A 13,822-nucleotide genomic window follows, 5' to 3' on the forward strand; every position below is an offset into this window, starting at 1 on the left:
CCTGTTGCTCTCTTCTTCCTATAAGGGTATGATCTGCCCAAGCTGAAAACCCACACAAGCCCATGGAATGACAAGAGTGCTCAGTTAAACGTGGTTTACATGCAGAAGGTCTCAGGTTCAGTTCCCAGCATGTTCAGTTTGAGCTGCTAACCAGAGCCAGCAACATAGTGTTCAGTTGGCCAGCCTAACTTGGTGCAAGGCATCTTTGTACTTCATAGGTCCCAAGGTGCAATTCATGCTACTGAGATAATTTATAGTTAGCAGTCACTATGCAACATATTAGCATGAACATTTATTGTGCCACTGAAAAATGAATTGTCAGTCTTCATTAATAAGACAATACTTCATTTTGTTTTGGACCTTGATCCAAATTCCAGCTCTGCCACTGGGAGGCTCAGGTAAATCACAACCTCCTACACAATACCCCATCTGTAAAATGGGAATATCAGTAATCTACCTCACACTGAGAGCAAACAGAATTGTAAAGCACTTATTAATAAGTCTGTTTCATCAGCGGTGCCTATTTTTAGAAGCCACAGAGCTACTGAAGTCCTGAGGCACCTGACCTACATACCTGATTTTGCAATGGGATTCAGACATGCCCCAGCCTCTCCTTAATCCCGATAAAAGAGAAACCTTTTCCCATCTGCTTGTGGAGGATTCATGCTTTGATTTTCCTAAAGTGCTTAGTCATCGTCTACTGAAAGGGCAGGCAATGTTTTTATGCCGAGGGCCACCTTCCCTCAGGATTGAGGGCCAAATGCCAGGAGAGGGCAGGGGTGTAGTTTAATGAGCCAGGCATGAAGGGGTGTAGTTAATGCTACTCCTACTCAGAGTAGAGTCACTGAAGATAATGAACACAACTCAGATCCATTTATTTCAATGGATCTACTCTACAGAGGACTTAGTGGGATACAGCCCAAAGACCCTTTCATCCTGGCACCTCAGATTGGAATGCTCAATCCTAGACAGGTCCATTCTCAAATTACATATGCAGAGAGGATTTTCCTTTAGTACAACAACTGATATAGCTGCTGTTCTAGAAGTGCGACCCGTTCAGCTTGTTCTAAAACTTCTCAGAATGAAGGGAAGAAAACTTGCTTTTTAATGCATTGTGGTGAGAGATGAGTAAAACCCAAATGTTCTTAGGCCCATTTGCCTTGTTCAAAAACACCCCCTCAAGTAAAAGTCCTCATATCTTACCATATTTTCTATGCAAGAATAGCTATTTAAAGACTGCTATGATTCCGGGTCACCTGGTTAGCCACTCTTTTCTGCTTTCTGTCTGGACACAATGGTTTGAGGATATCAGCAACGTGAAATGTGTCCAGCGAATATCAACAAAGATGGTGAGAGGCCTGGAGACAGTCCTGTGAGGAAATGTTGAAGGAAGTGGGTAGGTGAAGTCTGAAGTAAAGATGTGACAGGAGAGGCTTTCAAAACTGTGAAGGTGGCTGTCATATAGAAACAAATTGTCACCATCTGTTGGTTCCAAGGATAGGACCTGAACTGGTAGAGAATAATACTGTATAGACTAAACACAAGCATGAACTTCCTAATGGTGCAAGCTGATTCTCCGTGAAAGAGCCTGCCTCTGATAGTGATGGGTTTTCCTTTTTTATTAGAGGTTGTTGAGCTAAGCAGAACCAGGATGGCTCTGACAGAATCAGAGCTGAAAGCATCCCAAAGTTCATCTAGCCTCAGTGCTTCAGAGAGGGTCTGGTCCATCTCCCAGCAGAGGAAAGATGATGTGCAAATACAGTTAATCACCTCAAATACACAGCTTTTTACATTTTCTACTACTGCTGCTGCTGAAATATTGTCTTCCATTTATGTCTTTTTCTTATCCCAAGATCATCATAAGCCTATAGAATACTGTAAAATCCCCCCAGGTCCTATATAAACACAAAAGAATCTCCACACATCAAGAGTAGCAGAGAAAGAATTCCTGCCTACACTCCCTCTTATTAGCTGCATGTGGATGGGTTGATTCAGCTGCGGGCTATGACAGCTCTCCTACTTCTTCTCTGTTTCCCATGCTCTTCCTTCAGAGCACATGCCAGAACCATGCTCCCCTGGTTCTCTTTTTCCAGGATATTGTCCAAACTTTCTCCTCTTCCCCTCCTCTACATAACTAAACAAGCATGCATTCAACTAAATTACAAACGCGAAGACTGATTTATCTTTGCAGATAAGGGTCTCACATACATCCCTTGGCTCAAAAAGGAAAGGGAAAAAAGCAGACTCAGCCTGTCCTTTTGGAGATTCCGTTTATTTAAGAAGTGCGAGGTAACAAAGAAAGTGCTAAGTCTGACCACCCAGCGGGCCAGTCAAGGAACGCCTGAAGGAGCCCCCAATGCATTGTGGGAGACCAGTCTGCGCCCACCAAACTGTGTGCAAGCCAAGATAAAGGGTCATCCATCACCTCCAGCTCTGGCCTCTCCCTACCCAAGAGACAAAGGAGGATGGGTGGGAGGGATCTGCATAAAAGGGAAGGAGGGAGAGGGGGGTAGCCCCAGCCAGCTCAACAAAAGCTGTTAAGGACCTAGCAAAACCAGAGCAAAAAACACATCACCACATTATCATTGCTTTCTTTCTCTTTATGCATGGGACTGAGGTGCTCCCTTTCCTGGGGGCGACACAGTGGAACCTAGCTGTGAGTAAACATCAATTAACGCCACACTGCACATTTCCCCCAAAATATATTCATGCAGCCCTTTTATTTCCAGAGAAAGGGAAGGTGGAGGGGGAAAGGCTTCTCTTAGTCTTAAGAATCAGTAGGACATCTTCAGTAGAAAACTTCTCTATAGGTGGCAGTTGAAATAACAATGTTCCCATCTAGGGACTCCCTTACCCACCCACTCTACCAAAACACCCTTAAGATGTCCAATAGTCTCATTATTGGTGCTTGAAACTTGGGACCAGACCCCTGACTTAGGAAATCATTTTCTAGTCAAAACAGAAATATTTTTTTCCTGCTGAATCTCAGTTTGAACAATCTCATCTACAAAAGCAGTACTGAGAGCCCTCTACCCACTGTTTTATCTTTGAAAATCTGGGAGGAAAGAGAACAAGTATTTTACAAAATAATTTCTAAAAAAAGTATAAAAATAGTATATCTTAAAAAAAAGCCATCCAGTATAAAGAATCAGGCAGTCACAACAATGGATTCTAGGATATACAAAACCAAAGACAAGAAGCTGCATTGCCCAAGTTGAAAAATAAGTATGAGGTAAATGAAATCCAAGGTGATCTCAGTGCATTTCCAGTGAAGGAGCAGTTGGGGGGAGAGGGGAGGAGAATGTCTTAAATGCACACATCAAGCCTCTAACAGTTCTTGAGAGAAGGTTCTGCACCCCTCCATCTCAGAAAGAGGAATTACCCCCGAGGGGCAGATTCAAGGTTGACACAGCAAGACAGCAGTCAGGTCTCATCACTGGACACAACTGATTAAAAGTTCACCTGAATTAATCCCATTGAAATCAATCCACTTTGGGGTCTATTATGCTGATGCCATTAAGGGCAGAATCACACCATACATTTTAAAGCACATGTTTTCACCCAAAGAAACCTGGGAACTTTAGTTTGTTGAGGGTGCTGGGAATTCTGGCTCTGTGAGAAACTACAGATGCCAGGATTCTTTGGGGATTGGGTGGGGGAAGTCATGTGCTTTAAGTGTATGGTGTAGATCTGCCCAATATTTTTTTCCACCTCAAGTGTGAAAGGCACTGATCTTAGCCTGAGGGGTAATCTAGCTGCAGATCTCAAGCAAAAGCCAGATTTAAGCTGTCTTCAAGTGTCAGCTGTGAAATAACTTCACATAATGTGACATTCTCCACCTGGTACCCTCCAGATGTTTTGGACTACAACTCCCATAAGCCCTAGCCAGGCCATCAGAGGTGGCAACATTTAAAAATTCACCCATAATAAATTCCAAGAAGGGAAGAGAGCTGTTAATCCTAAACAACATTGGAAAATAGGGTGGGGGAGTGTACTTGGGGGTGGGAAAAAGTCTATTGCGTAGGACCATTGTAAAAAAAGAAACAAATTGCACAAGATATCTGTCTTCTTAAATGCCAGTGGCAAGAAGCAGAGCCTGGGGAGAAAAGAGGGTATGTAGAACTATCCATAGCCAGTGTTTACAATCCAACTTTGACTGGGGGAAACAGAAGAAGCCTCTTGAGAGAGACAACTGAAGGGTCCATCTTTGCCCCAGCTTTAGAAATGTTGACTCAGGCCCCTCTGTCAGAAAGTATTGTGAAGTATTCCACAAGATGCTTTTGGTGATCCCAACTGGAATGGAGGTTCATTCAGCCTGTGAAGAAGTCAGCATTTTGCTGTAGAAGCTGAAGTCTGAGTAGCTCAACCCCACTGCCCTGATCATCATCACTCCTGCACAACTTAGGAGATTCTCCAGCACCCATAACTGGCTAAGAGAGAAGACCAGGGTGGAAAATAGTGTATGGAATGCAAGCCCCCATTTGTGTGCACCAGCTGCATTGCATTCTGGGATCTGCAAGTCAACAAACCAATTTGTTTTTGTTTGATCCCCCCCCCCCACAAAAAAGTGCAGAGATCAAGCTGGCAAGCAGTTTGGAGTTCCTGGCAGCTAACGTGCACTCTTGAGGTACGAAATCCGTTTCAACAGCTGAAGCTGATGCAATTTTAGCAGCTTCTTCTCAGCAACCATCTGCTGCTCCGCTTTGAGTAGTGACTGCAGATACTCTGACGCTTTGCTCAACACCACCACTTTGGGGGTTTTGGGGCAGGTGGCGAGACCAGGGACCTGGTCCCTCAGCGCCAGGAAACGCGAGCGGAGGTCGTTGCGCCGCTTGCGCTCCAAGTAGTTGTGGTTTTTCCGCTTGGTCACGTCTTCACTGTCCGAACTGGGAGCACTCCCGGATTTCAGGAGGAAAGGTTCAAGAGAGGAAGGCTCTGCCACTTGCCTCAGGGACTGTGCACCACCATCATCCTCCTCCTCCTCCTCCTCTTGACTGCTTTTCTCCAAGGCAGCCGTGCAGGAACAAGCCTCAGGTGGTGAGCGGGCTGCGTAATTGTGCTGCTGCTGGTGGATGGATATGTGGAAACGTTTCATGCAAGGGTCCAAGGGGTCAGCCCGCACAGTGATGGTGACCGGCTTCCTCACACCCAGTGACTGCCTCTTCTCAACTGTCACCACGTCAATTTCTTCCCCTTCTGTGTACAAACAAGAGGGAAGAATCCATTAAACCTTGGCAAACACCACAGGCTGTTTCAGGCAGTAACACACAAGTTAGCACACCAGGGTGGGTTTCATGCAGCCAACCAGGTGCCCCCCAGATGTTTTGTACCACAGCTCCCATCAGCCTCAGCCAGCTTGGCCAATGGACAGGGATGGTGGGAACTATAGCCCACTTTTTTATCACCCCACTTTTTTACCACCACGAAAATCAAGGCAGCATACATACATTCAAGCTGTACTGAGGTTACAAGGCAGCCTCACTGACTAGACTCAACCTGCTTTGCTTCAAAGCCAGCTCTGTACATCAAGTGGAACTGGATTCCTCAAAGGGTCTGGGACTGATTCCCAGTTCCTTATTCTAAACAGAACTGCATGAGGTGTCTAACGAAGGAACCAACCTTTCTATGCCATTGCAAGATGTAACAAGGTGGTGGTCCAAGCATTTTGAGGGGAGCGGGTGTTCTGGAGCATAAAACCATGCAGCTCCATTTCAAGTAAGAATCTGGGAAGCAGTAACCAACATCAGCTGCATCACAGAAGGAGCAGCACACTTGGGGCAAGTCATCACCTTCCCAGACCTGAGCTATCAAAGTCTTCCTAAAGATTTCTACTGCAGCCTCTCTACTTTTCCTCCTTCCTGAATCCCAAATGGAGAACTTGCACATGCACACACACAGGGTGGTGACAAAGGTTGCTCAAATATCAGTGGAGAATGATGAAGAAGAGATGGGGACCTGCACCAAATGTTGTGGGGGGGGGTGAGGGGACTGAAAACAAAAGGGCAAGGCAAAGCCCCATCTTTCTTTTAATCCCTGGCTCCAGGGATGCTATGAAATCTGTTTCTGCAGCATCAGCAAAGAGCACGTCTACTGATGTCTTACTATTGAGCACTGAGGCCACTGGGGACAGGTGGGTCTCTTCATCTCTTTTGGTTCCTGAAGCTACCACACACAGCAGAGGCTGAAGTAGGAAAGGAATAGGACGATGCACAAGCCAGGGGGTGAAGTGCAGGGCAAAGGGGTCATTTAAGATGCACCTGCTGAGCTAGGTTCCTTCTGCACCTCATAAGCCATATATAGAGATGAAAACTAACTTTAAGACCTGATTATCAAGTTCACTTGTTTTCTTTTCCCCTCCTTGTTTTCATTTATCTTTTTGCCTAAAGAGCAGAATAAGTATGCTTTTAAATTAACGGTGAAGCTACACAACTCAGAAACTGGTAAACAGAGGTCCAAACACCACATCAAAATCCACCAAGTAGTGCTCATTTTCATATGAAGAACACCCAAGATGAAAGATAAGTCATTAGCTCATGGCCAACCAGAAGGTTTTCATTTTTTTTCTTTTTTTAAAAAGGCAAACTGAAAAGTCCTTCCCAATCTACTACTAGAGCATCCTAATGTACTTATTGCCCACTCCATAAAGTGTTGGGCATGGTTCCAGATTCAAATCTCACCCTGTAAGCTGCTTTATTTTGAGGGCAAAGACTAGATTCTTAACCTTTAGCATTTACTGAAAGGGTGAGCGGTCTGATCTACCTTCTCTCAAGCAGTCTGACTTGGTGCTATTGCAAAGTCCTGAGCAAATGTAATTCCTGCAGGAATCCTGTGGTACTGGGAGCTTCATTCTGGGGAGGGATGAACATTTCTGTCCCCCAAGGGTCTGTTAACAATTGCAATGGAATGGAGGTTTTTTGTCTTTGTGTCCCTGGAGGGGAGGGGGTGGCTTTCCCAAAGGCAATTGTAAGGGACAAAAGGCCAGGCCATCATCAAGGCATTCCTATGCTCCCCATCCCCAATTAAAAAGACTGGGGGCAATAGTCACCATTGGCCTGGAACAAAGTTTACCGCTAAAGCTCTATCTCTCCCCCACCCTCCACCCCCCAAGGCTCTTTCATTGCCCATTGGAATTGTAAATGAAGCAGCGAATGGGGAGAGATGGCCTTTGCCCCTACAGCTTCACACTTCAGGAGGGATTTGCTACTTTTCAGAAGTAGTAAATCCTGTTCAAAGGATTCCATTCCCCTGCACAAACAACCTCCACAACACACACAGTGGGCAGCCCTCCCCACTTAGCCAGAGATGCACAGAAAGGATCTCGGCACCTCCCCATCCAGTATACAGGAAGGGGGTGGGAAGAGAAGGTCCTTTAAAGGCCTTTGCACAGAAGGCTTGAGTGACTTTCAAAAGATTCAAGTTATACAGCCTTCAGACAAAGTGGTCAGAGTTTTTTAAAGAAAGAAGTTTAAGGGGAAAGGTTATCACAGTAGAAAACAAAGAGATCGGTTCTGAACTCACAAAGCGAAGTCCCGCTAGTCTGCATGAGCAAGAAATCAGCCATCTGGTTTACTGCAGCAACAGCTTTCAGAGGAAAGCTTCTCCCTATCTGTGTTGGCTGGAATTAAGTTCTGCTGAGGACAATGGAACTTGTATGCCTAAGACAGCCTGTGACAGGTTGCACATAGACAATGTTTCCTAGAAACTGACCAAGGGCCCTTGTGGAGAAAACTACAGGAGGCAAATTTTTCACAGAAATACACAATGAAAATGATTTCAAGTTACACAGAAGGTGGCGTCGTGCCTACTTAAGAGTTGGAGTCATTCAAAGCATGTCTCCAGCATTTCACATGTCACCTACTAAGGGTCCTCTTGCGTGCTCCCAGGAAACAAGGCACAGACAGTTTTCTGTGGGATGCATGTCTAAAAACCATTCTTACAAGGTTCTGTGACTGCTTGCTACCATGAGGCCCCCAGGAGAGTGCAAGACACTCTTGTCCTCCTTTTTCAAAAGCTTAAGCACCATCATATGCACAAGAAAACCACCTCATGTCACAAATGGGGAATGGTGCAAAAATTTTAATACTCTTCAGAAACATGGGTGGAAGGAATTCACTGCTTCTATCAAGTCAGCTCACGATGGCCAGCACTGATGCAGAAGCGCCAAGTTGCGCGCACACCCAAGATTGAGGGTGCAGAGGAGCATTGTGCTTGTGTGATGTCACACATGCAACGTTGTCGTCTGCAGAAGCCAGCCACTGAAGCTGAGATGTGCAACTGGCCTCCTTCCAACCAATAATGAGACACCTTGGTCCCCTAGAGTTGGCATGCCTGCACTGATGGGAGTTGTAGTCCAAAAGACCTTGAGAGCACAAGGCTGGGGAAGAATGGCATAGCGGAAGTCAGCAGTGTTATTTTACCCCATCTCTGTGCCAGAGGTTCCAAGCCATTAAAGTCCATGGCAAATGGAGAATCACAGCCAGACAATGGTAGCAGCAGAGCATACAGTGGGCACTCCAGCCTGCTCTGTCTGCTTAATTCTATGGACAGGGAAAGGTCTCCTGCAGCAGGCTCAGTTTCAGCAGGGCTTGTGCCCCACACCCTCCCAGCCCTCCACATAAGTTCTCATCCACAGTGCACACTATCTGGTGCCCCCAATTGCATTGTTTAAGCCTTGTTTCTGCCTCCATTAATTTATAAATAAAGAACACAGGCCAGCTATGCCCCCACTTTGCCTTACCCCCACTTGCTTTGAATTTTTAAGTGCTCTCCTTCTAAAACTTGCATTGGGCAAACAATCAGCACTTTCCCATTAATAAAAAAAATGTGACTCAGTGAGAACAACCTTCTCCAAGCATCCTGGCAATCAGCCAATAGCAGTGCTTGAAACACTGCTGTTACCTACCCTCAGTCTCTCATTGGCATAGTGAGCTATTGAGAGTGCACACACACAAACACTTGCATCTGTTGCTTTTTGTCCCAGGAATCATGTGACTGGCTGAAAAAAACAGCATCTGAAGGAGGAGCCTAGATGCTGATGGGGGTGAAAAGTCCAGGTCAGCAAGGGCAAGCACAATTAAATAAATTAATAACATTCCCCGCCCCTTCTGCTAATTGAGATTAAGACCTGCTTCTCCTAATGTAATTAAATCTTATACCCAATTTGTTTCTCAACCCAAGCCCTATTCAAGCTCTGTAGTGAGTCATATAAGCAGTCACTGCTTACCCAGTGACTCAGCCCTACAAGGATTAACAACAAGGCCAGAGTATTAGAAAGTGTGCCCATTTCAAGGCTATGTCAGTTTTTCAAGGGATAACACATGCCACAAGTTTATTTATAGAAATGTTAACCCTGAACACAATATTCATGTGGTGTTCTAGTTGGGGCTGTTGGGAGTTGCAGTGCAAACAACCTGAAGCAGGTGAGAGTTTGCAGGGGGGGGCGGGGACGGACCAGGTTGGCAAAGGTTGCTAGAGGCTCACAAAGAAGATTGCCCCCTAAAATATGTTGGTGTGTACAGAAACCCCTGGTATTATTCTGTGGTTTGCCTACAAATGAGGACTGGATGTGCAAGCGAGGTACATCAATCCAAACAGAATGAAAGCATTTTAAAAACTTAAGATTTAAAAGCATTGAGATCAGATTAGCCAAACAAATTGGGCTGGGGGAGAAGGAAGAGGTTGTGAAATTTTCTTCCTTGGAGACTTGAAAAGGCAGAGGCAGGCTTCTAGCTGTGAGTAATTCAATCCTGCATAGGAAGCTACCTTATACTGTACCAAGTTAGTATTGTCTAGATTCTATACTGACTTGCAACAGCGTACTAGGATTTGAAAGGATGTTTCTCATTTCTACTTGGAGATGCCAGAGATCGAATTTCAAATCTTCTCCATACAAAGGTGATGCTCTACCAAAGAATTACAGTTCTTCCCCATTGATGTTGATTCCTGCATTGCAAGGGGTTGGTCTAGATGACTCTTTGGATCCCTCCCAACTCTACGATTCTGTGTCCTAATGTTCCTACATCCTAGAGCACTTCAAAGACAGAAAGGTGGTCTTTATGATCTGTGATCCCATTCACGCACACACTGCCCCTGCATGCCTGATCTAGGGTAGCAAACTCAGCAAAGTAGTGGTTACATGTCAACTGATGCACTTATAAGCATAGATGTGGGCACTTATGCAACAAAACTTTTATAACATGCATAATATGGCTGGTTCCCCTTGGCTGCAGAACCTGACCTGAGACTGCATTCAACATTTTGTGGGAGGAGGGGGATTTGCAAGACAATTCTTGTATTTCCCAGGTCAAATCCTTCCAGAGCCTTTGTCCATCATAGGTCCACTGTGGCAACCCTCCAAACTCCACAAGCATAAGAAGCCTGCAACACCAACCAAGCCAAACTTTTTCAATAAACACAGGTTTATAGACAGGGTTTACAACCTGAACCAGGAAACTCTGGAGAAGCCTGTCCTGCTGAAATGCAACCTCTCAAAGAAATGCTCTGTCTCTTGGGTCCCCCCACCCAACCTCCTGGAGTGGTGGAGGGAGTTGTGCAAGTGGCGCCTTTTCTTCTCTTTTCGGTCCTGCGGCAGGCACCCCCCTCCCCCGCCGGCTGTGCTAAAGGGTGCTAAATTGGGAGAGGTTGGAGGAGGAAGCAAGACAGATGGGTTGGGTTCACCACGTTATGCAAGTCCCAGCAGCAGCCTTGGGAAGCTGGGCCGGGACGACAATGCACACTTCCCCCTGAAAGTAGAACCTCTGGTGAAGAAGCGGGAGGGGGGCAGAGTAAATGCAAGAGCTCGGAGAATTTTGCAATAAAAGATCCCTCCAAGGGGACTGCAGAATTCTGCACGGAGACCTGGGAAGACAGGGGGCGCAGTCCAAGGGGCGCCACGGGAAATTAAGAGCGAGAGGAGCCTTTTGTCCCGGGAGAGAAACTTTCGGCGCCCAGCAAGAGCTGCAGGACTGGGTACCCCTGGGGGTGCCGTGCGGTCCGCCGCCCCGCTCCCCGGCCCGGAGGCAGCCTTACCCGATTCGCTTTGGCTCTCGGAGCCGGAGGAGGGCGGGAGCTTGCAGTCGGCGGGCCAGGCGAAGACGGCGCCGGGGGCCACGCACAGCCCTCCTAGCGCGGCGTCGTGCGGCGCTTGGGCGGCGGTGGGGGCGGCGGCTGGCGGGCCCTGGGCGGGCGGCTTGGCGGTCAGCTTCTCGCCCATGGCTTTCTCCAGGCGCTCGCGGGCCGAGAAGCCGCTCCACATGCAGTCGCGGAGGACGAAGGCGCTCAGGTTGCCCAGCAGCCGGCCGGGCTCCAGCAGGTAGTCGGCGGCCGCGTCCTCGGCGGGGCCCGGCGGCAGCGGCGAGGCCGGCGGACTGGGCAGCAGCTCGAACTTCTTCCAGATGTCCTCGCTGGGCGCGCTCGAGCGGTGGAAGTCGTCGCCGGGCGACTCGTGGTGGTCGTAGAAGTAGGGCGGCGCCGGCGGCGCCTGAGGCAGCTGAGGCGGGTCGAGCTCCATGGCTTGCCCGCGTCCCACCTGCGACGGGAGCTCACCTGAGCGCAGCGCGCGGACGGGCACGCTCCTCCGCCTGGAAAAGTGCAAGCGCCGGGCTCTTTCAACTAAGAAGGCGGTGCCGCCGCCTGGTTTGGTAGCTTAGGCTTTCTGCGCTCGCTCCCGAAATCGCAGCTTTTCCCGCTTCCCCGCCCCCCCAAAGCGACCCAGTCGGGATCGAGGCGCATTGTTCGCTCGCTCCCTTATATCGCGTCTGGCGCCCCGAGCCCCGCCCGTACCACAAGCCGAACCAATTAGGAGCGCTGGATTTGCACAAGGGGGCGGGGGCAGACAGCGGCTCGCTCCGCGGGAGCTGCTCGCGTTGGCCCACCTTGCTGCGAAGGGAGCGGGCGAGCCCAGCTGGAGGTGCAGAGCTGCTGCTGTTGGGGCACAAGTGCCAAGGCTTCTAGACAGGTGTTTATCGTGAAATCGGCGCTCTGCATGCAGACAAAAAAGAAGAAGAAAAGTGCAACGCCCATACACATACCTGGCATCAAAATACCAGCCTGTTTAATCCATATTTACCCTTTCTGGTAAAAAGCCGTTGAGCAAAAACAAACCTGTTGCTATCCTAGTGGCCCCTTTGCAATAGCTCAACAAAGTATTTGCAAAGTATGCCCCATTCTTGGGGAAAAGCAGTAGCTCAGTGCAGTGGCGTAGCGTGGGTTGTCAGCACCCGGGGCAAGGCAAGTAATTTGCGCCCCCTAACCCGTGGATTTGCGCCCCCTAACCCTAACCCCCAGATGTTGCGCCCGGTGCGGCCGGCCCCCCCTGCACCCCCCACACTACGCCACTGGCTCAGTGGTAGAGCATCTTCTTTACATGCAAAAGGTCCCAGGTTCAATCCCTGACATCTCCAGGTAGGGCTGGGAGAAATTCCCTTCCCGAAATTCTGCAGAGCTGCTACCAGTCAGTGTGGAAGATGCTGAACAAGGTGGACCAGTAAAAGACAGCTTCCCTCGTTCCTATTGGGAGCAGTTTAGGCATAACCAGGAAGCAAGACTCTCTGCACATACTCAGTGGTACTGTTATTTACATGTTCTAGGACAGAAATTAAGCTCTAGTATTCATATTACTCTATGACGAAAGCTATACCACACCAGGATGGCTGCCAAATCCAATGCATGCTCAGCACAGGCAGATCAGGAAAAACAACACCACCCGAAAGTACAGAAAGTAAAGTAAGTTGTGTAAAGATAGCATACATGCTCACCAATTAGGGACTGTGTTGCTTATGCCACACATGGATGGAGGGAGCCAACTAACCAACAGAGGCCACCCTGTGGCCATGTCTGTCAAGTTACCACACCTACAACAGACAAGAAACACAGAACTACACAGCAACCACCAGCACAGCCAAAGGAGCGCTGTGGTGTTGTCTGTTAAAGCAGCCATCAACACCTTGGGGAAGTTACTGGTTCATGTGATATCATGTACAGTTTGCAAAACAGCCACATAAATATATACAGGAGGCTGCAATTCAATTCTTTCTTTCTTTCTTTCTTTCTTTCTTTCTTTCTTTCTTTCCCACAAGGCATCATTAATTGAAAAGGGGATAGTCAGTTAAGTTGTGGATACACTAAAACAAGGATGCAGACATACTCCCAGGAGCACTGGTTAAAATACTGCCAGGGGAAATTAGACTTCCTGAGCAGGTGAGGCAGAGAGTGGTGCTTCTAAGGTTCCTGATATAGCATTCCCATTGGTCTGGCTGCTTCTGGGGGCTCCAGACTGTGCCAGTCTGATTGGTCAGTTGCCTGCCAATCAGGTCCTGGCCCTACCCCCAGGTAGTTGCCCCTCTCTACCTGATTGGCATCACTGCTCCTTCCTGTGACCTTACAAGCATATATCTGGGCTGCACTAGGGTCATGGAGAAATACTCAACCATTATTTAATACCATGGTACGCAGAATAAGAATAGGAATCATAAGACACCCATGTTTTTGAACTTAACTGTAACTTGGTAAGGCATGATTTTGATCCTGTTCATCTGCACAAACTTCCTCCAACAGCATCTCAGACTTGAAACAAACTGCAGGCAGTGCCAAATCCCATCCCACCCCAAACTGGTGTTTGCTTTCATCTTATTATTTTGCTTTTCTTTTTAGCATACTGTCTGATAAAAGATTCTGAGTAACTTAAAAGCTCACTCACAACCCAGGGAGTCTTGGTCTTAAATGTGAGATAGTATTCTTAATGTTCCTGTTGTTCCTGTTAATAATAATAATAATAATAATAATAATAATAATAATAATAATTTATTATTTATACCCCACCCAT

At 47.5% G+C, this 13,822-nt stretch overlaps 1 protein-coding gene across 1 annotated transcript; it reads right to left on the reverse strand.

Annotated features, from left to right (window-relative positions):
* Nucleotides 1–2,256: 2,256 nt before the first annotated feature.
* MYCL (MYCL proto-oncogene, bHLH transcription factor) lies at nucleotides 2,257–11,723 on the reverse strand. The gene is made up of 2 exons (XM_083625323.1): nucleotides 11,029–11,723; nucleotides 2,257–5,196 (listed from the first exon to the last, which is right to left on the reverse strand). The coding sequence occupies exons 1-2, from the start codon at nucleotides 11,507–11,509 to the stop codon at nucleotides 4,610–4,612; spliced, it is 1,068 nt and encodes a 355-aa protein (XP_083481449.1). The 5' UTR covers nucleotides 11,510–11,723; the 3' UTR covers nucleotides 2,257–4,609.
* Nucleotides 11,724–13,822: the final 2,099 nt, after the last annotated feature.

The sequence above is a fragment of the Podarcis filfolensis genome, assembly GCF_964270895.1.
Source record: "Podarcis filfolensis genome assembly, chromosome: 8".
Taxonomy (NCBI): domain Eukaryota; kingdom Metazoa; phylum Chordata; class Lepidosauria; order Squamata; family Lacertidae; genus Podarcis; species Podarcis filfolensis.